This window comes from Schistocerca piceifrons, chromosome 4 (genome assembly GCF_021461385.2).
Source record: "Schistocerca piceifrons isolate TAMUIC-IGC-003096 chromosome 4, iqSchPice1.1, whole genome shotgun sequence".
Taxonomy (NCBI): domain Eukaryota; kingdom Metazoa; phylum Arthropoda; class Insecta; order Orthoptera; family Acrididae; genus Schistocerca; species Schistocerca piceifrons.
In genome coordinates, this window is record NC_060141.1 from 558,195,952 (window position 1) to 558,218,844 (window position 22,893).

At 41.2% G+C, this 22,893-nt stretch overlaps 1 protein-coding gene across 3 annotated transcripts in view; it reads left to right on the forward strand.

Annotated features, from left to right (window-relative positions):
• Window positions 1-22,893, forward strand: part of LOC124796455 (adhesion G protein-coupled receptor A3) — a 197,044-nt gene that overhangs the window by 103,663 nt on the left and 70,488 nt on the right. For all 3 annotated transcript variants that reach the window (XM_047260676.1, XM_047260677.1, XM_047260678.1), the window contains one exon: window positions 14,594-14,808. In XM_047260676.1, coding sequence (XP_047116632.1) covers window positions 14,594-14,808 — 215 coding nt within the window. The remainder of the gene's footprint in view (window positions 1-14,593; window positions 14,809-22,893) is intronic.

Below are 22,893 nucleotides of genomic sequence, written 5' to 3' on the forward strand. Positions count from 1 at the left end.
ATTCTTGATTAAACATAAAATAAGTTGAGGAAAGTGCGTGCCTGAACAAAGCAGTGATATCAACAGGAAACATGTTACCAATCAGTGTCAAAGAATCTGCAAGAGGAACTTTTGTAAAAAGTGAGACCACATCAAAACTTACTAGAAGGTCTACACTGCTAAGACGAAGAGCCCCCAGTCTATTGATAAAATCAGCTGAGTTTCGTATGTGATGTGAACACTTGCCTACAAAAGGTCTCAGTAAGGAAGCGAGATGTTTAGCTAAATCATATGTAGGAGCTCCAATGTTGCTCACTATTGGACGCAGAGGAAGACCCTCTTTATGAATCTTTGGAAGGCCATACAGTCTTGGAGGTACACAACCATGTGGTTTTAACCTCTTGATGGTCTCTTGCGGTAAGGAGGAGGAATTTAATAGTGCTGAAGTTTTTCGTTGCACACGTCCTGTAGGATCGTAATCAATCCTCCTATAGGTAGAGTCACTTAGCAGACCATACATCTTATCTTTATACACACCACGAGGTAACAAAACAGTTGCATTACCTTTGTCAGCCTTCAATACCACTACGTCAGGGTCCTCTCTCAGATTTCGTAATGCAGCCCTTTCTGCAGAGGTTAAATTACTGTGTTGAGTAGGAGCCTTCAACAGAGCATGGCAAGTTTCCCTTCTTATTTCGTCTGCGGCATCCAAAGGAAGACGTTGTACAGCTTCTTCAACACCACTCAAAATACTTATTAATGGCGGTGCTGTAGGTGCAGGTGCAAAATTGAGTCCCTTGCTTAATACAGACAGCGTAGCGTCGTCCAAATTCTTCTCCGTGAGATTGACAACGGAACGCCGTACCATTATCCCTTCTGGCGACGGCTTCTGTGGCAACAGTCGATCAAATTTTGATATCTGCCGACAATTAGCATCATTGTGGATCCACTCGAACTTGGCCGAAGTCACTCCATCAACCCAGTCCCATGATACAGGAGAAAGATACCTTGCAACCTTCAGATGTAACTGGTAAAGTTCTGCTGAAATAGCATCTAACCTTCGTCTTGTATAGCAAATCCTCTCCTTGACAATAGCATGACTAGCCTTCTCAGTAATCTTCCGTGCAGTAGCGGTCTTAATGAAATGAGTCACTCTAGCAAATTTTGTATTGTGCCATGGTCTCGACATCTCAATAAAAATGTTAATGAACTTAAAAGCTTTGCTCTTTTACCACGTAGCTTCTCGAAACTTCGGATATGTGAGGCCATCTCCTCCCCATAAAGGCGTCTGATGTGAATTTTAAAATTTTCCCGGCGAATTGACTGTTCAAACAAATTTTGGGCTTGCAGCCGGTCGTCGTTCAATACTTCGCACGATATTTCAACTGGGCACCTGCCAGTCATCTTCAGGTGAGCCGTCGCAGACTGGCGATAAAGTTCTCCGCTCCGCAATATATAGCGTACTGTAACTATTCTGCGCATGCGTTGAAAACTTGATAGTTGAACCAACACTCCCCCTTTGGTCGCCAACCTTTTTATGGAGGACTTTGAAGAGAGAGCGCTTGAATCAGCTGCCCTGAAGCCAACAGTTTTTTGGCGGTATGTGGATGACACTTTCATAGTGTGGCCTCATGGAGAAGATAAATTAATGGAGTTTCTACATCACCTCAACTCCATTCATAGCAACATCCTGTTCACCATGGAAATAGAGAAAGATGGTTGTTTGCCTTTCTTGGATGTCCTGGTTCGAAGGAAGAATGATGGTTCTCTAGGGCATTCAGTTTACCGGAAACCCACTCATACTGATTTGTACCTGCAAGCATCGAGTTGCCATCACCCATCGCAAACCATGAGTTTGCTTAAAACGCTTGTTCGTAGAGCTCATACTGTCTCAGATCTAGATAGCTTATCTCAAGAACTCGCCCATCTAAAGACAGTATTCAGCGAAAATGGGTATTCCATCCGGCAGATTAACAGGGCACTAACAGTTAAAACTAAGAAGCAGGAAGTGAATAAGGAGGAGAACATGCCGGAACAATCTTTAGCTTTTCTTCCTTTCGTTGGCAACACTTCGTTTAAAATAGCAAGAATCCTCCGAAAATTTCAGGTAAAAGTGGTTTTCCGCCCACCATCGAAGATTGCGGACCTTGTGGGATCAGTTAAGGACAACCTGTTACTACGAAAGGCCGGAATTTACAAGATACCGTGCCAATGTGGTATGGCTTACATAGGTCAAACCACACGCACCGTGAAAGAACGCTGCACTGAACATCAGCGTTACACCCGCCTTTTGCAGCCAAGCAAGTCCGCTATTGCTGAACATTGTATTTCTACTGGACATTCAATGGAGTATGAGAAAACAATGATTTTGTCTACAGCAACGTCTTTCTGGGACTCCATTATTAAAGAATCCGTAGAAATACGACTGACGGAAAATCTGTTAAACCGTGACAGCGGCTACCAGCTGGACAGTGCATGGAATCCCATCATCTCCACGATTTGCTCAAATCGAAGACGACAGAGTGCGTCGATGGCCGTGGCAAACAGCAACGCAGAGGGCGACTGAGTTCCGCTATTCCACCAGCGAGGGCGCGGCCGGCGGGCAGTGTTGGTTCAACTATCAAGTTTTCAACGCATGCGCAGAATAGTTACAGTACGCTATATATTGCGGAGCGGAGAACTTTATCGCCAGTCTGCGACGGCTCACCTGAAGATGACTGGCAGGTGCCCAGTTGAAATATCGTGCGAAGTATTGAACGACGACCGGCTGCAAGCCCGAAATTTGTTTGAACAGTCAATTCGCCGGGAAAATTTTAAAATTCACAAATTTGTGTCTCTCTGCTTTTGGTGCTCCATAAAATTGTGATGAAAATTGCTGTCCACAAATTTTATGTTTGACATAATGGAACAAAAATAATTTATTACAGAATAAATCAGGTGAATATTTTCAATTAGACAATAATTAGATTTTTTTCTCTGCAAAATAGCCTATTTTTTGATGTGCCACCTGATATTGTCATGATGAAGACTGAGTCATCTTCTTTGTTACTTTTCCTGATTTCATTGATGAGTTGTGGCAAACAAACTGTTATATACCATTCAGCATTAGCTATGCTTTAATCTTTCAAAGCAATGTACATGACATGTCCACTGTAACCAAAGTAACAAGCGATCATTTTCTTGGAAGTGCTTCATGTACAATACTAAGCACCAGCTGACAGCTACTTAGTTTTCAGCTTATATGAATATTTACAAGTTTCTTCTCGTGTTATGTTGTTTTATATAGATTTTGCATTTCCTGGGTCAAACTTTCTAACATTTTCTCACATCGATTGACGCTACCATGTTTTGAAGGTTTGGTCAGTGTGTATGAAATCGACAAAGAACAGATCTTTCTCAGCTAAATTAAGTCTAAAGTACAGCAGTCATTGATATGCTCATAGATGCCTGTATCTCACTGTAAGTCACATGTCAGGTCTTATTAGTCATGTTGCACACAGCATCATTGTTAATATGGTGGAAGAGTGTGTGTGCAGTTTGTATCCTGCACTGAAACTTGTGTTTAGTGCTATAGGCAGAACAAATACGTCACCAAGAGCGCATATAGAACAATATCAATACATACAGCCACTGCTGATGCCTTAATAAATTGAGACACAACATACCAGGCAATCAATATTGACTTTATTCAGTTGCTTAATGACAGTCCTAACCAGAAAAGCTTTAATATAATACAGAATGAGGCAAGAGTCTGGATACACTCCTATAAAAGTCAAATGGTGTGAGGACTCATATTGGCATTTTGTATGAGGTGTCTGTGAGGGAGGCGGGCAACATATAGGAGCTGTGGCGACAGCAGCAGCCATCTTGAAATCCACCATCTTGGGTTGGGTTACGTATTTAAAATGGGAATGGTGTCATGTGCACATCATTTTGTTCTGCCTCTTTCTCATTAATACACATGTGAAATCTGTTGTAATATATCTTTATTTGTGTAGGAATTAAAGTTCAGGACACTTGTCAGAGTTGGCATTAAGCATAAATGGTTTCAAATGTCCCCACAGATAAAAGTCAAGAGATGTAATATCAGGGAACCATGGTGGCTATTTGATAGGACCCCTCCTGCCTATTCAGTGACCTCCAAACTGTTTATCCAGAAAATGTCTGAAATCCGTAGAATAGTGGAGAAGTGCACTGTGTTGTTGTAAGAAGCTCGGTAAATCGCCCTGCAGATTCAACAGCTTAGGAAGCACATAATCGTGAATACCTCTCCCCATTCAAGGTTCCATCAATAAACACTGGACCCACGATTCTTTTGTCCCAAGTCTCACACCAAACCATCACTTTTTTGTAAGTGGCATCATACAGGGATCCATTCACAAGGGGCTTGCATCTGACCGGTAGCGATGATTCTGTTTGTTTACTTTTCCTTGCACTTAAAAATTAGCTTGAGCACTGAATAACACCTCTTGTATGAAGTTTGGATTCCTGTTACCCTGATCCAGAGCCTATTCTGCAAACTGCACCCACTGATCAGGGTCATCCTCCAAGATATAATGTTGCAACTGTAATTGTATGGGTGCCATTTGTGTATGTGCAACACACGCAGGATTAAGCACTGATTGACACCGGGTATTGCTCATAACCACCATGTGCTGTGATGTAGACTTTTTATAGATGATGCTACAATTGCTGTTGCAGTCTTCTCGTCGGTGGCTGTTCTTGGATGTCCATTGTTTGGCTTGTCCACCACAGAACCCGTTGCACAAAAGTTGTCCAATAATCTGAATACTGTCATATATGAAATGTCATTTCTCTTAGAATGCCGGGCATTGAAGTCAGCAGCAATAACTCTGGTACTTCGTCCGCGACTTATCAACACAATTTTGATGTGTTTCTGCTGTTTAAGTGCCATTGTGGATCACCTGCAATAATTAACAGAATTGGTCACCTCCTTGTAATTTCAAACTTTAACAGGCCATAACTCGTACAAAAATAAAGTTAAGACAGATTTCACGCGTGTATTTCTGAGAAAGAAGTAGTTCAAAATGATATGCTTCATGACCTCTTCCTACCCAAAACCAATGACCTCACTGTTTGGTTCTCTCCCCCAAATCACCAACCAACCAACCCAACCCAAACCAACCCAGATGCAACATGGCAGATTTCAAGATGGCTGCCACCTTTGCTGTCGCTCCTGTATGTTGCGCGCCCATCTACAGACATCCCATGCTAGATGCCATTATGAGTTCTCACATCGTTGAAGTTTTATAGGGGTGTATCCAGACTTTTGCCTCACCATGTAATTTGTTCAATGTTGGCATTATTTCTTGATTCTTGTAAAATTCCTCCATCATTTGTCAAATGATCAGATTTGTTGAAACTGTCTATAATGGCATATTGCCTGCACAAATTTGTAGCATTCTTCCATGATGATTACAGTTAACCATATAGCTTATTTTGACATTTGTTTCCAATGCGTACTGTTGTGGCAAGGATAATTTTTGTATGGATTCCAGCTCTCTGATTGGGACTCAGTACATTATTTAACAGTCCATTTGTGCCATCTGTTAAGTACAGACACTATAATTCCTTCTCTTCTTCGTTTAGATTATCAGATGGTCTTTACTCTACAAATACCTTCTGATTATACTGTGCGCAATTTCATGCAATGTAGTATGTGTGCATCATTTCTAAATAACTAAGTATCTCACTAAATATATATAGTATAATTGGATAGATAAGAAATCCACTCACCTGGTGACGGTAGGAGAAAACACACAAAATTTAAGAAAATGTGCAAGCTTTTGGTGCCAGTAGCTCCTTCTTCAGGCAGAATGAGTGAACGGGATGGAGACAACGTTAAGGAAATGAGGAGAGTTACCCAAAAGTCTCCCAGAATCTGAGTCAGGGGAGACTTATCGGACAGGATGAGAGGGGAAGACCGTTTGTTGGGGACTGCACTGAACAAGATTTGAAAACTTAAAGGTGGAAGATAGATTAATAATCAAGGCAAAGATTGCTGACAAAACATTGTGCAAAAGTTAATAAGAGTGAAAACTTAAGTGTGTTACACGTGGTAGACCCGTGAGGGTGGAAGGGGAGAGAATAGACAGGTCATAAAATAAAAGATTGGAAAACTTAAAAGACTGAAAGGGTGTGAAAAAAAATGAATAGTTACTGAAAGGAAATGTTAAGACTGAAGAAAGTAATGTAAATTAAGACCAGGTGGGTGGTAAGAACCAAGGGCATGTTGTAATGCTGGTTCCCACCTGCATAGTTCTGAGAAATTGGTTTCAGGGGTTAGAATCCAGATTGCCTGTGTGGTGAAATAGGCACCGAGGTCACGACTGTCATGTTGTATAGCATGGAACAATGGGATATTGTGAGCATGGGGCAACAGGATATTGTGTGTTGCCAATATACACCCACTGTCTTTGCCCGTTAATCATAATTAATAACTTGGCAGTAGTCATACCAATGTAGAAGGCCAAATAGTGTTTACATAACAGCTGGTACACGACATGTGTCATTTCACAGATGGTTCTACCTATGAAAGTATATGTTTTGCCAGTTCAGGGCTTGTATAGGTGGTGTTAGGAGGGTGCATAGGGCAAGCTTTACAGCGGGGAAGGTCTCAGTAGTAGGAGCTGTAGGATAGGGAGATGGATGCAGAAGGCGCATAGAGTCTGACCAGGATATTGCAGAGATTTTTGCAGGCGGAGTGGGAGTAGCTAAAAAGTCAGTCTAGGGGGATGGGCAAAATGTCAGACATAGTGGATCTCATTTCAGGGCATGATATTAGCGAGTCATAACACTATCACTAAGTATATAAATAGTATTAACTGATGTTGATAACTAATATAATAACACAAGAAATGCACATAAACAAAATCCTTGTAAATCTACTACTGAGAGACAAGAAACTGTTTCTTAGTATGTGTGTACAGCAGGTGTAGCACTCTTTTGGGAAATGCCACTTACCCCATCATGAGTGCTGTTCACATAATTGTATAATGCTGATTGAAATACAAACAGTGGAATACATACACAGAGATAACCAGACAGTGTTCTGTGGAAGCTTGAGAAGTAGATTGGTATAAAATTTCTTTCATTTTCAGTGAGGATTTGTGACAGGTGGGTCAGTAAGGAGCATAGGGAAGAAAGGAAGGAAAGCGGAAAGCAGAAGAAAATAAAGGAAAGGGATGGACAAGCACTAGGAGAATGATGTTTAGAAAGAAACAAGGATAAGAGTATGCAACTTGAGAGAGCTTGTCCTGGTGCAGGTAAGGTAGTTTCTTGCATGTGGTGATATATGAGGCTGGAATTCATGATGGAGGGAGGGAGAATGCAGGATAGAATAAAGGGAGAGGGTGAGCAAAGTGCATACCAATGAATCAAATTATACTGAGGAACTCATTATGAAGTTGGTGAGGAATAAATCCTGGGTGAGAGGAAGGAATGGATAAAAGGGGCAGTAATAGATGAAGGTACTTGTGGAGATTGATGCCAGGATGAATTACTCAACTGAAGAATGTGTTGGAGGGACAATGCTCACATAAGTAATACAGAGAGGGAGAGTGAGTTTGGATGGTTGGAAGGGGTTTCCTAGATTTATTGATTTACGAAACAGCCATAGGCATCAATCTGATGCATGGCCACTGCCAGGCACAGATAAAATGACTTTAATGACTGCTGTAAAATACTGGCCTATTATGTGTTAACCTAAATCATCATCATCATCTTCTTTCACACTACAGCCCTTGATGACAATTTTGGTAGACCTTTCCTTCTGGTTGAATACAACCTGCCTTTCATTTTTTGTGTGGGCATCCTGTGATCCGCCATGCGCTCCATATGTTCTAACCGGTGTATTCTTTGAGATTAAATAAATTTTTCTATGTCTTTCGCATTAACCTGTTATATTTCATGGTTGTATCTTACTCTCTAACCCTCTGCCTCTACTCTCTAACCCTCTGCCTCTCTCATAGGCCCATAAATTTTTTGCAGGAGTTTTCTTCCAAGAGTCCTTAGGTTTTTTATATCCCCTTCTGCCATTGTCCACATTTCTGACCAATTTGTGACAACTATTTTTACAACTCTCTAACCTGGTTATTCTTGTAGAGTACTCTTATATACCTGTAAGGTTGGATAATATGCTCTATTTCCTTCTTTTTTCCTTTCTCTGATACATTGTTTCATATTACTATCACTGAGTAAAAAGACATTTAGATAATGGAAGCAGCTGTCATCTTTAAAACATTTATTAGAGGTCTTCAGATTCTGTGGCGTCCTTCTAATCTTAGAATTGGAGATTACCACATATTATGTCTTGCTTTACAGTAAGTCCAGTTTTTACTCTTTCTGCTTCCATTATTTTGTACATTTGTTTAAGGGTGTTTACATCTCTTACCACAATTGCAATATCATCTGCATATTCATATGCATGTATCTGACTGAATTCCATCATTATTATACCTCTCTTGTCTACTTTTTGTATCAGACTGTGCAGTGCCAAGTGAAACAAGATGGCAAAGAAACCATCACTCTGTTTCACTCTACCCGTAAAGTTAAATCTCTTGGTTATTTTGTTATTCATGTTTACATTTGCCTCTGTGTCCTTCATTGTTAACTCAACTAACCATCTTAGCGAGTCACAGATGTCCAATTCTTACAACGCTTTATGCAATGCTGACCTGTTGACACTATCAAAAGCTTTTTTAAAATCAACAAATGGGAAGTGGAGCTCTATGTCATATTCATAAAATACTTCCTTTATTTGTCTAATAACAAACAACTGGTCTAAAGTACCTTTATGTGACTGGTATTCTTGAGAATGTTTTCAGCATACATTTTTATCCTTTCAGTCAGTATCTCTGAAAATATCTTATATGTTGTATTCAGTGAAATTATGCCTCTATAATTCTAATGCACTAAGTTTTCTCCTTTCTTATATACAGGACATATTATTCCAGTTTTCCAATCCTCTGGCTCACTTTCATTTTCCATATGTTACTGACACCACCCCATCTTCACCAGGTGCACAGCAGTTTTTTAGTTTATATTGATATCTGGTCTGAGATGGTATCGAGCATATCTTCAAAATATTCTGCCCGTTTTCGCAATATATTTTATTCATTGTGATTATCTTGCCATTTTATTTTTACATGCATTTGGTTTTGGTTGAAAAATTTTTCTTCGTCCTTCTTATTGCATGATAACATTTTCTTGTTTCATTCTGTTCCTTTTGTTTTTCTGTGCCTTGAAATTTTTGTTTCAGCCATTCCTTTTTCTTATATATCCTATGAGCATTAGGCCATAATTCTTTAACACCTTCACATTTCTTCTTGGTTCTTTCTGTAGCGTTCTCAGTCTTCCTGCATTTTTATGTTCTGTTGCTAGTCTACATTTGTCACCAAACCATTTATTTCTTTCCCGTCCTCTTGTCCCAGTTGTTTCTTCTGCTGCCTGTTTCACTGCCCCTTTCATCTCTTTTTTTATCTTGTTTCATCACATGCTGTCAGAACATCTTCAATTTTTGTTTAATGCATCTTTACAGTTTCAGTATATTCAGTTTTTCTATAGTCCAGTTTGCTTTTTTCCATTACAGTTTTCTGTATTCCAGCTAACGTAGCTAATTTTTCTCTTGCTATGACTTTTACCACATAGTGCTCTGAATCACTGCAGCTCATACATCTACGGCTGACAAGGTAAATCATGCATTTTGTAACACATGGTCTGTTTGATTAACGACTCAACTTAAATTTAATCTCCATGTTCTAAGATGTATTATTCCATGTCTAAAACAGGTACTCTTTCTTGTGTGGTAAAATATTAATAAGAGCAAACTGAGATTGCAAAGCTCCAACCTTTGCGTTAAAGTCTCGTCAAACTAGCAGTAGATTGTAGTTGTGTACTTCACTACATATACTTTCAAGGTCTTCAAAAAACCATTCTTTTATTCCTTCCCATGCTTCCTGTGTTGGTGCATATGCTGTGTTATCATTATATTCCTGAATTTACCTTTTGTCCTAAGCCTAAGTTCAAATTCCAAAGGGCTTGTCTTAACCCCTTTTGTTGTTATAAATCCTACTCCAGATTAACCTTTTCTTCTTTTCGCTCCACTATACAGCAGAAAATACTAGAACATATCTACGAGTATCTTTCCGTGCCCTTGCCATCTCACTTCTTATAGCGTCACAATATGTACTTAAATTTCATGAACTGTTCAACGGTTTCTTTCATTTTTTGTTTTGTTTTCAACATTGTTACAGGTTATTATTGCCAAATCTTTTGTCCTTTTCCTTTGCTGAAGCCATATTGCGTATGTCAATTATCGAAGGCTCTGGTTGTGGGTGCATAATATGACTCATTCCAGTGTGGGGTTATTGGTCCCACTCCCAGCCCCATGATGAAGAACTTTAAATTTTTAGGGTTTTCTCCCCCAGAAAGCTTGGCTTCCCTGCACCTTTTGAGCCCTCCTTGCCATCTGAAGTGGATCACACTTTGCCTGGCTCCTCTGCCAAGGCCTGTCCAAGTTGGTGCTACTGCCAGTGTAGCCCTCAGCATCCTCGAAGCACGCAAACCCTCCTACCCAACAATGCAGGTGTCTTCAATGTTAACTAAATGTTGGCAATATCAATTTTCAAAACCTTGCTAAGGAGGGATAAAATCTTGAATACACTTGCAAATAAATATGCCGAGTGGTGGATAATAGCCACATAACTGTGTGAGAAAAAGCAAAAGCTGTTTATGAATTGGGAATTGAGAATGTCTTTTTCTAGTTAGTTTAGATAGAAGTAGAAAAAAAGCTAGATGCAATCACATATGTATACTACTATCAATAATTGAAGCATTTTCTAGTGTAGATTTTTCTCCATACTAGTATATTACTTGGTATCTCCGCCCTCTATCCCCATGCACACATACAAAGTCACCGCCGGCCACGGTGGTCTCGCGGTTCTAAGCGCCCAGTCCGGAACCGCGCGACTGCTACGGTCGCAGGTTCGAATCCTGCCTCGGGCATGGATGTGTGTGATGTCCTTAGGTTAGTTAGGTTTAAGTAGTTCTAAGTTCTAGGGGACTGATGACCACAGCTGTTAAGTCCCATAGTGCTCAGAGCCATTTGAACCATTTTTTTTTTTTTGAACAAAGTCACCATCAAAATAAAATATGTTGGCTTCTAAAAAGTTTATTCCATTTGTGTGATACACTTGATTTCTAAGGGCCATAGGCGACAAAAATGTCCTGAAGTGAAAAGTGATGTCCTACTGTATCATTCAGCTTACAGAAATTAATAAAGAAATATCAGTGTATGAAGTGTAGTACGTAATAGAAAGTTACTCTTTAAGAGCACAGAAATTGACTATTCATTAAAAAGAAATACAGGGCGATTCAAAAAGAATACCACAACTTTAAAAATGTGTATTTAATGAAAGAAACATAATATAACCTTCTGTTATACATCATTACAAAGAGTATTTAAAAAGGTTTTTTTTTTCACTCAAAAAACAAGTTCAGAGATGTTCAATATGGCCCCCTCCAGACACTCGAGCAATATCAACCCGATACTCCAACTCGTTCCACACTCTCTGTAGCATATCAGGCGTAACAGTTTGGATAGCTGCTGTTATTTCTCGTTTCAAATCATCAATGGTGGCTGGAAGAGGTGGCCGAAACATCATATCCTTAACATACCCCCATAAGAAAAAATCGCAGGGGGTAAGATCAGGGCTTCTTGGAGGCCAGTGATGAAATGCTCTGTCATGGGTTGCCTGGTGGCCGATCCATCGCCTCGGGTAGTTGACGTTCAGGTAGTTACGGACAGATAAGTGCCAATGTGGTGGCGCTCCATCCTGCTGAAATATGAATTGTTGTGCTTCTTGTTCGAGCTGAGGGAACAGCCAATTCTCTAACATCTCCAGATACTGTAGTCCAGTTACAGTAGCACCTTCGAAGAAAAAGGGACCAAAAACTTTATTGGCTGAAATGGCACAGAAAACGTTCACCTTAGGTGAGTCACGTTCATACTGAGTTGTTTCCCGCGGATTCTCAGTGCCCCATATACAGACATTGTGACGGTTGACTTTCCCGTTAGTGTGGAAAGTTGCTTCATCACTAAACACAATCTTTGAAACGAAAGATTCATCTGTTTCCATTTGAGCAAGGATAAAATCACAGAAATCAATTCTTTTAATCTTATCAGCTGCAGACAGTGCTTGAACCAATTTCAGACGATAAGGTTTCATAACTAACCTTTTTCGTAGGACTCTCCATACAGTTGATTGTGGAATTTGCAGCTCTCTGCTAGCTCTGCGAGTCGATTTTCCTGGGCTGCGAACAAATGCTTGCTGGATGCGTGCTACATTTTCATCACTCGTTCTCGGCCATCCAGAACTTTTCCCTTTGCACAAACACCCATTCTCTGTAAACTGTTTATACCAACGTTTAATACACCACCTATCAGGAGGTTTAACACCATACTTCGTTCGAAACGCACGCTGAACAACTGTCGTCGATTCACTTCTGCCGTACTCAGTAACACAAAAAGCTTTCTGTTGAGCGGTCGCCATCTTAGCATCAACTGACGCTGACGCCTAGTCAACAGCGCCTCAAGCGAACAAATGTACAACTAAATGAAACTTTATAGCTCCCTTAATTCGCCGACAGATAGTGCTTAGCTCTGCCTTTTGTCGTTGCAGAGTTTTAAATTCCTAAAGTTGTGGTATTCTTTTTGAATCACCCTGTAAATAAAAGGATCAATTGTTTTGTGGATGTGTTTGTTTCATAGGTGGATCATTTGCAGAAGGGGGCCAGTTTCGATGCAGACAGATGCCGTGAAATTGTCAGAAACCTCTAGTTACGAAGCATTGCTGTTTCGTAATAACTTTTATCTCAATTAATTTGAAGAGACAAAACATCTGCTCTTTAAATTTTAGTGTTTAGTCATATTTTGACCCTTGTCCCCTCCAGACGTGCACCATACATGTTTTGTGTTCTTGTCTAGTGTAATGAGCTTTCAGGTAACAAATAGTTCATAAGCAATGGGAGTACTAAAATCATGACCAGCAGTGGAGTGGGATATGTTATGCAGTCATTGTAGAAATAAGTATTGTTCTCAAAGTTCAAAAAAATATTGTTATGAAGAATGACAAAAGGACGTACAAGGGGGTTATAATTAAACTTTCATTACTTGAGCCATGTAGATGGAAGACTATTTACTGTGTGCATTTGCAACTTCATAAGAATGATGATGTTCAGACTGCATGATTTGCGTGTAAAGCTGTTTTATCAAAACAACAATAATATTGCTGCTGCTGTTCACTAGTATTATCGACACATTAAAGGAACACAGAGAAGTCCTCTTTTCACATCGGTGTTGGAGAATGTGATTCAAAAGTTTGAAATAATTGGTGATTTGAGAACTGCTCCTGGGAGAGGCTGACGGCCAATTGCACCAAAAATCGTTGAAGAAGTTACTATTGCCATACTGAGAGTGCTGGATGCAGCATGCAGTCTTCAAGCAGTGCATGTGCTGTGTCACAGCAGCTCATCACTCCATGGTCCACTGTTTGAAAAGTGCTGCGAACAATTGTGGAACGATATCTGTAGTCCAGTTCTAGGTTGTCATGGCTGTGGGCGGTCATCACACTGAGCAATACTCCTAACTGGAGCATAAACATGCTACGCAATTAACAAATGTTATCCATTAATATGAAAATTAAAATGTGCTTCTTTCAATGGTTAGTTATTTTTCTTTCACTGGTTCTTGCAAATGTTTCCACAAAGTTTCATTGCCCTACAATCACTCATTTTTCTTTCAGGCTCTCTCATGTACTGAAATTTTAATTATAACTATCCTATACATACAAAAACTACTTGCTCAATTGCCTCAGAGTTTCAGACCAGTCTATTTTTTCCCTTCATATTTTAAGAAATATGACTACTTTCAGCAAGTCCATTACCTTGTTAGAACACCGATCCTTTGCACAGCTTTACTCAGTCTCAGTGGTCTCCAGTGTAGATTTCATTACATTTTACAGCTGTAGTCTGCAGCAACTATGTAGCCCTTTTGGAGGTAGTCTGGCAGTATTACAATTCTGTTCTTGTATGGTTGTGCTCTTTACTTTGCCATCTAATTTAGAGCTGCTAGTTCTTTCCATATTGATTTAGAGTTGGCTACAAGCTTATCTTATGTGTGAAAAGTTATGAACTATTCCGTAAGTATTTTATAAAATTAATGTGTTTAATTTTCTCATTCACAGTTTTGGTTTAGTTTCTTACAGCTCAGCTCCATTGAGCTGGAAGATTATAAGTATCCAAATGAATATAAATTGTGGACATACCTTTCCTGAACAATTGCAAAATTCCAGCAGTTGTGAAATTGAGGCTCGTTTGTCTGAAAAAAATCATGTCACAGATAAGACTGTTGGAATATGGGCTGTAGTGGCCATCACAGATCATGGAGCTGATTTTAAGCCTTGGTTCATATATTTGTTGTAATTTGTCAAAAATGTTTAGCATGGTGATTTTTATGCTAAAGAATAACAAATTTTCTTTAAGTTCTGAATTACTTTTGATGTCTATCAGTGGACTATGTTTTCTCTTTTCTCAGTAACATCTAACAACAAAGGGGTGTACATATGGCCCAAAACTGTTGTGGGTCATACAGTAGTAGTAGACTGTCAAGGAGAGCAGATCAAGGGCCATGGAACTGGACCTCAGCAAGCACACCACAACTGCACCATTGATGGGCAGTGGGATGCCCTCGATACTTCTGCTTGTCCATATACTAGCCACATCACTAATGTGCTTGAGCAATTTTCAAAGGTAGGCTGCACATGAATTAAATAGTTTTATCCATTAGAATAAAATATATGATGTTGCCATCATATTACAATTAATATTGGCAGTGAGTTATTGAATAAAATTCTTATAAATACACCACTGACCATTAAAATTGCTACACCAAGAAGAAATGCAGATGATAAACAGGTATTCATTGGACAAATATATTATACTAGAACTGACATGTGATTACATTTTCACGCAATTTGGGTGCGTAGCTCCTGAGAAATCAGTACCCAGAACAATCACCTCTGGCCGAAATAACGGCCTTGATACACCTGGGCATTGAGTCAAACAGAGCTTGGATGGCGTATACAGGTACAGCTGCCCATGCAGCTTCAACACGATACCACAGTTCATCAAGAGTAGTGCATGGCATATTGTGATGAGCCAGTTGCTCTGCCACCATTGACCAGACGTTTCCAATTGGTGAGAGGTCTGGAGAATGTGCTGGCCAGGGCAGCAGTCAAACATTTTCTGTATCCAGAAAGGCCCGTATAGGACCTGCAGCATGCGATTGTGCATTATCCTGCTGAAATGTAGGGTTTCACAGGGATCGAATGACGGGTAGAGCAACGCGTCGTAACACATCTGAAAAGTAACGTCCACTGTTCAAAGTGCCATCATTGCGAACAAGAGGTGACCGAGACGTGTAACTAGTGGTACCCCATACCATCATGCCGGGTGATACACCAGTACGGCGATGACGAATACACGCTTCCAACGTGCGTCCACCGCTATGTTGCCAAACATGGATGCAACCATCATGATGCTGTAAACAGAACCTGGAGTCATGTGAAAAAATTACGTTTTGCCATTTGTGCACCTAGATTTGTCGTTGAGTACACCATCGCAGGCGTTCCTGTCTGTGATGCAGTGTGAAGGGTAACGGCAGCTATAGCCTTCAAGCTGATAGCCCTTGCTGCTGCAAATGTCGTCGAACTGTTCGTGCAGATGGTTGTTGTCTTGCAAATGTCCCCATCTGTTGACTCAGGGTTTGAGACATGGCTGCACGATCCGTTACAGCCATGCAGATAAGATGCCTGTCATCTCGACTGCTAGTGATACGAGGCCGTTAGGATCCTGCACGGTGTTCCGTATTACCCTCCTGAACTCACCAATTCCATATTCTGCTAACAGTCATTGCATCTCAACAAACGTGAGCAGCAATGTCGCGATACGATAAACCGCAATCGCGATAGGCTACAATCCGACCTTTATCAAAGTCCTCCTTACACAAGGCATCACATCAACGTTTCACCAGGCAATGCCGGTCAACTGCTGTTTGTGTATGAGAAATCGGGTTGGAAACTTTCCTCATGTCAGCACGTTGTAGGTGTCGCCTTACAGTGCCAACCTTTTGTGAATGCTCTGAAAAGCTAATCATTTGCATATCACAGCATCTTCTTCCTGTCAGTTAAATTTCGCATCTGTAGTATGTCATCTTCGTGGTGTAGCAGTTTTAATGGCCAGTAGTGTATAATTATAATAGGAAAGTTCTGTTAGATTGTAAACACTTTGGGAGTTAAAGAGACCACTCACCAAGGAAAGCAGAAGTGCCGAGTTAGAGTGCAAATAAACATACAACACACACATGCACGCACGCACGCACACACACACACACACACACACACACACACACACACACACACACACACATTTTGCCCCTATATAGCCATCCATCGATGGCTTATCAGCAGTGATGAGAACTCCCTTGCGCATTATGCTAGAAGTCTCATGAGGGCCTTCACAGACAGGCACGACCCTCCAAATCTGGTCTGCAAACAGATTTCCACTGCCAAATCCTCATACAACCCTAATCCTCCCACTGCCCACAAGAATAGGTCACAAAGTAGAGCCCCCATCACCCAGTATCACACTGGACTGGAACAGCTGAACTGTATCCTTCACCAGGGCTTTGATTATCTATTTTATGCCTGAAATGATAGACATCCTACCCAAGAGACTAACCCCCACCCCACCTCCCTCAACCTGCACAACATCTTACTCTATCCTATGCCAATCCCGCTCCCAACTACTTGCCACAGGCCCCATATCCCTGTGGAAGACCCCACTGCAAGACCTGTCCAATCCACCTTCCTAGCATGTCTTATCCTGCACCTGCCACAGGCTTATCCAACCCCATCAGAAGCAGGACCACATGTGAAAGCAGCCACTGCAATCACTGCACAGCTATTTGTGTCAGTATGACAATCAACCAGTTGTCCATCAGAATGAATGGCCACCACCAAACTGTTACAAAGAACAAAGTTGACTGCTCGGTGGCACAATATGCAGCTGAGAACAAGATGCTCGATTTCAATGGCTGCTTCACAACCTGGGCTGGCTGTCTGTATCCTTCCTTCCACCACCAGCTTCTCTGAACTATGCGGATTGAAGTTATCTTTGTAACAAATACATCACTCCCATAACGCTCCTGACCTCAGTCTCCATTAACCCAATGTCCCCACACCCTCCACCCAACAGTTTCTCTTCCATTCTCCTATCACCACCTCCCATTTCATGTCTACACTTCACCTTCATAGTGCACTGCTTCCCATTGGCTCTGATAGGTGTGCATCACATGCCTAGCTCATGTATCTACCACCCCTCCCTCCCTCATTCCTAGCCAGAAAACCAGCTGCGTCCCTTCAAGCTGCTAGCTGCCCAACCCCAGTCCGTGTTCCTACCTTTCACCTCTCTCTCCCTCTACCCACCACACACCGTACAACCCCCACCCCAGCCCAGCCCATTTGCCAAATTGTAATCCTAGCACTGTGCATCCAACTGGCACCATGTAGAGGCAGAGGCTCGTGTGTGCATGCTTGCATGTGAGGTGTGTGAGAAAAATAATAAAATTGATTTTTTATCTACCAAAACATTTATTGGTTTTTTACCTACTAAAGCTTTTATTTATTTCAGACAACAATATTGTCCTCTCCAAAGTAGTTCCCTTCGACAGCTACACACCGGTGGAGTCGTTCCCAGTCTTGGTGCCAGTGCTGAAAGGCTTCAGCTGGCAGGGCCTGTAACATGTGCCGGTCACATTCTTTTGAATGTATTCCAGATGACATCCTATAAAACGTTTTTCAATTTCAGAAAAAGAAAAAGTCACAAGGAAGCAGATCAGGTGAATAGGGGGCTGTGGAATAACAGGAATGCTTTTTGAGATAAAAAATTCAGTGATGGAAGTGGCCATGTGGCATCAGGCAGTGTCATGATGCAGCATCCACTAGTCTGTGGTGTCCACTCACACTCAGTTCACCCTTTTCTTGAGACTTTCAAGGACGTCTTTGTAAAACACTTGGTGGACAGTTTGTCATGGAGGAATAGATTTTTTATGTGTGATACCCCTACTGTGAAAAAAGCAAATCACCACTGCTTTGATCTTTGATTTGCTCATTCGAGCTTCTTTTCGATCAAGGAGTGTCTCATTCTGCCACTCATCACTTTGCCACTTTGTCTCAGGATCATACTCAAAAATCCAGGAATCATCACCTCTGATTACACGAATAAACCATTTGTGGTGTTTGGCAATCCCCTCAAAAAGATCAGTACACCTTCGATTGTCCTCCTGCTCAGTTTTGAGATTTTTTGATGCTATTTTGGCACAAACCTTTTACTAATGCAAAACTTCTGTCTGAATTTGGTATTCGGTGAAAATGTTGAACAGGTCACCAGTCATCCATTTTGTTAAACCTCAGTCTGATCTCAAAGGTGCATGCACACTTTCAACATTTTCATTGGTTTTTGAAACTGAAGGTCTCCCTGACTGAGGTTCATGTTCATCATAATCATCATGTTCTTGGCCATCGAAAACTTATTTGTGCCAGCCAAAAACTTGTCCTCTTGATAAGGAATGTTCCCCACAGGTTGTGTTCCAACATTTTAAATGTCACACTTGCAGCTTCCCCAAGTTTAACACAAAACTTGATTTTGTAATGTTGCTCTAAATTCTGTCATTCCATTTTTGTAACACGCAACGAAGACACAATTTCACTGATAGCGTTGTCAAAAATCACTGTTCGGAGTTGACACTCAGACTGGCCATCTGGAAAGGATGAGCACACCAACCTACACACGTAGAACAACATAGCATTGCAAGATTGCTCGCAGTGGTGTCAGTATCATTACTTTTCTCACACACTTCATATGTGTGTGTGTGTGTATTTGTACTCTAGCTCAAGAAAGGATTCATTCCAAAAGCTAGCAAGTTTTCTTCTTCTTCTTCTTCTTCTTCATGTGTGGGGGAGGGGGGGGGGGGCGTGGTAGAGGAGGGACAAAGCTTCTACTTTTTGATAACTGATCTTCTTTACTTGTAAAGTATTTATATTGTAAATAAAAATCTTCTTGTTTAATTCCCAACCTTCTATTCCCAACCTAGCGTCTATGAATAGTTTATGAAGCACCACTGTCATCTGAAAAATGAGGCATTTAATTAAAAACTTAACTTGTATGTATTAAAAAATACATTTGCATTTGTGGTGCTATAAATTTCTGTAAGGAGCTTGTATCTGCCTTTCAAAACCCATTGCAGATATTTACTGTGTGTTCTTTTCCCTGTGTTTATCATTTCTGTGAATCAGTTTAGTTTATTGTGTATAGAGAAACTGTGCACTTAAGATTTGTAGGATTTCAAAAGAGGGAGAAATGAGTAAAATGCTGGAAACCTTAAATAACATACAAAATCAGTTTAGACTATTTATGAACCAAGTTTTAATGCCTCCCTTGATTCTTTTAAATCACTGAAGATATTTCCATGTATTTCATTTCTCATTATTTTTCGGAATAATTGCTTCAACTCCCTGCTGGATTTCTGTCTCATTCTGTTGAGGCCCCATTAAACAATCAAACATTTTGTCACACTTAATTATGCTTGCCAAACAAATGACTGTGTGTGGTGCAGTTTGATGTGTTTGTCAAGCATAGATCATGTTTGCGAGAAATTTTGATTGACAGGAATTTTGACAAGATGGCGGACGTTTTTTGTGTCGATATTTTGCTGCATTTGTTTAGTGAAAAATTGTTTTATTACAATTTATCTCATTGTATTGTGACTGTCCACTACCATAAAAACTATGATCAAATATAAAAACAAAATAGCACTGACAATTACCAAAATGCTAGAGGTACCACATTTTACCCAGCCATATATTACACATGAAGAGGTTATGAACAAAATCAGTATGTATAGCATACAAGTGGAGTGAAATGAAATAAAAGAAATCAAAGTCTTTTGGTTCTTACACAGATGATGTGGGCTATGCGTTCCCACGTTGTGGTATTTTAATGACCTGTCATTAGAAGACCAAGTAGAAAAGCATAAATTTTTGCATACCTGTGTCTTCTTTTTCTGTGTGAAGGTGAAGTAACGTGAAACAGGTTATTAAACATTTCACTGCCCGTCTGCAGAAAGTTGATGTAATCATCAGGCGCTGAGTGAAACATTTCCAGTTGTATGTTTCTCATTTTAAACCATTCCCTGGCCAGTGTCTTGTTTTCTTCTTCCTCAAACGCAGCATCAGAGGCAATTTTAGAAATGTTTGATCTGTGTTTATAGCCAGTCCCTCTAGTATCAAAATACAGCATCCACGAAAAGTGTCTGCTTAAAAAGTGTGGTTAAATTGACAAGCTTTCTTAGTATGTGTTGTAACTCGCCGATCATTCAAAGCGCCGCCGCGCAATTACGCGCGTCCTCTACGTGCGGCGCTGTCTGTCAGCCATGCAGCAGCTGCGCCACCTAAGCGGCCAGCCGAGCAGCGGCCACTAGACTGGGACTCAGTGATCATTTGAATGCTAACGTGTACACATGTCTTGCTTGTCAACTTACTCTGTGACTTATATGTGTTGTGTCATTCGGAAATATATATTGTTAAACTTGACGTTATAACAATTGGCAACGAGCATGGGATTTTTCCTTTTCACCGTTGACCCACCGGGTTCCGTGGCTACTATCGAGCAACTATTGCAAAATCTCCTTGAACAGCAAACGCTTCTAACAGCAACGATTCGCGATTTCGTCGCGGCGTCAAATGCGGGGCGTTTCTCGTCGTTAGCTGTACCTCCTTTTCCTCCTTACAACAAGACGGCGGAAGACTGGTCTGATTATGAAAAACGTCTTCCACAGCACTTCTTGGCATTTCATGTCACGCACGAACAACCATGTAAGTCTCTGTTCCTTTCCTGGATTTCATCTCAAATGTATCAGTTGTTATCGCAATTGGCTCCTTTGAAGGATCCTGCATCTTTGTCCTTTGCTGAAATGTGCTCACTTCTGTCTGTCTATTTTCAAAAGCAAACGCATGTGGTAGCCTCTCGTGTTGCCTTTTATTGTTGTCAAAAACAGCCACATCATACCTATCGCGCTTGGGCTGCTGAACTTCACGGCCTCAGTCGAAAGTGTCAATTTGTTACTGACGTTCACAAAGAATCCTATGCCGATTCCATGGTACGGGATGCTATTATATGGTCGGCACCCAACAAAGAAGTTCGGCAATGTGCCCTTCAGTTGGCGAATCCGACTCTAGATGAAGTTCTCTCCATTGCGCAGTCTTTTGAAATTTCTCGCGCCGCTGGGGCGCAAAAAGAGGCTTGAGGTGATGTTGGGGAAATACAACCTCTGTTCGCTGTTGACGACGATTGCGGCGCGTCCCCGCCGGCCGACGTGGCCGCAGTGCGCTCCCACGCGCAGCCTCGGCCTAGCCGTAAACAACCCGCTAAGAAACTGCAGCAAAACCCCCGGCAACTTCCTTTATGTCCGCGGTGTTTTACGAAACATTCACGAGAGGATTGTCCCCAACGTTGGGCTGTGTGTCACAATTGCAAAAAGAAAGGTCATGTGTCTTCCGTTTGCAAATCCGACCGCATACATGATGTTCATGAACATGACGCTGATTCTGATTCTGTGTTGTCTGTCAATTGCACTACTTCCCTTTCAGGGAAGTTATTCCTCACTGTCCAAATCCTTGGTCGAGATGTTAGCATACAAGTGGATACCGGTTCTGCTGCCACTATAATTAATTCTCAGACGTATCTTCAGTTGGGTTCTCCACTCCAGTCACCTGTCACTTGGCAATTACGGACGTACAATAAACAGAAGATTTCTCTCTTGGGACAGTTTACTGCTGAGGTATCTTACAAATCCGTCGTTCGCACAGTTCCCATATTTGTGGTCGACCAGAGCAACGCAGAAAATCTTTTTGGTTTTGATGCCTTTCGCGTTTTTGGGTTCTCCATAGATGACTCTGTCAATATTGTCTCTGATGCTATTCCTTACGCTCAACTGGATTCCTTGTTGACGACATTTTCGTCCCTTTTTTCTCCTGGGTTAGGCCATGCAAATGACTTTGAAGCTCATATCACGCTCAAACCCACTGCTCGGCCTAAGTTTTTTTGGGCTTGGCCCTCCCTGTGGCCCTTCGTGATCAGGTAAAACGGGAGTTGGATCGTCTCACTACTTCAGGGGTCTTGCTTCCTGTCACTTCCAGTGAGTGGTCCTCTCCTGTCATTGTCGTTGCTAAGCCAAATGGTGATATTCGTCTCTGTGGCGATTTCAAAGCCACTGTAAATGCTCAATGCCTCATCGACACTTACCCTATGCCCCGTCCTGAAGAACTGTTCACTAAACTTGCTGGAGGCCAGTATTTTTCTAAAACTGACCTGTCAGAAGCTTATCATCAACTTCCTCTCGATGCTGCTTCCCGGCAGTTTCTGGTCCTTACACACCTTTCGGCCTCTATCAATACCAACGCTTGCCATTCGGGGTTGCTAGCGCCCCTGCTCTCTTTCAGCGATTCTTGGAACAATTATTGCTCCCTGTCCCTGGGTGTATCAATTACATGGATGACATTGTTGTCACTGGCTCCATCACTGACGAACATCTTCAAAATCTCTGCACACTTTTTCATGTCTTACAGACTGCCGGTCTTAAGTGTAATCCTCAAAAATCACAATTTTTTCGGGCATCTGTCACGTACTTGGGGTTTCAACTCTCTCGGGATGGTATTCGTCCGCTTCAGCAAACTGTCGCTGCGATTGATGCCCTTCCTCGCTCTACATCTGTTAAGG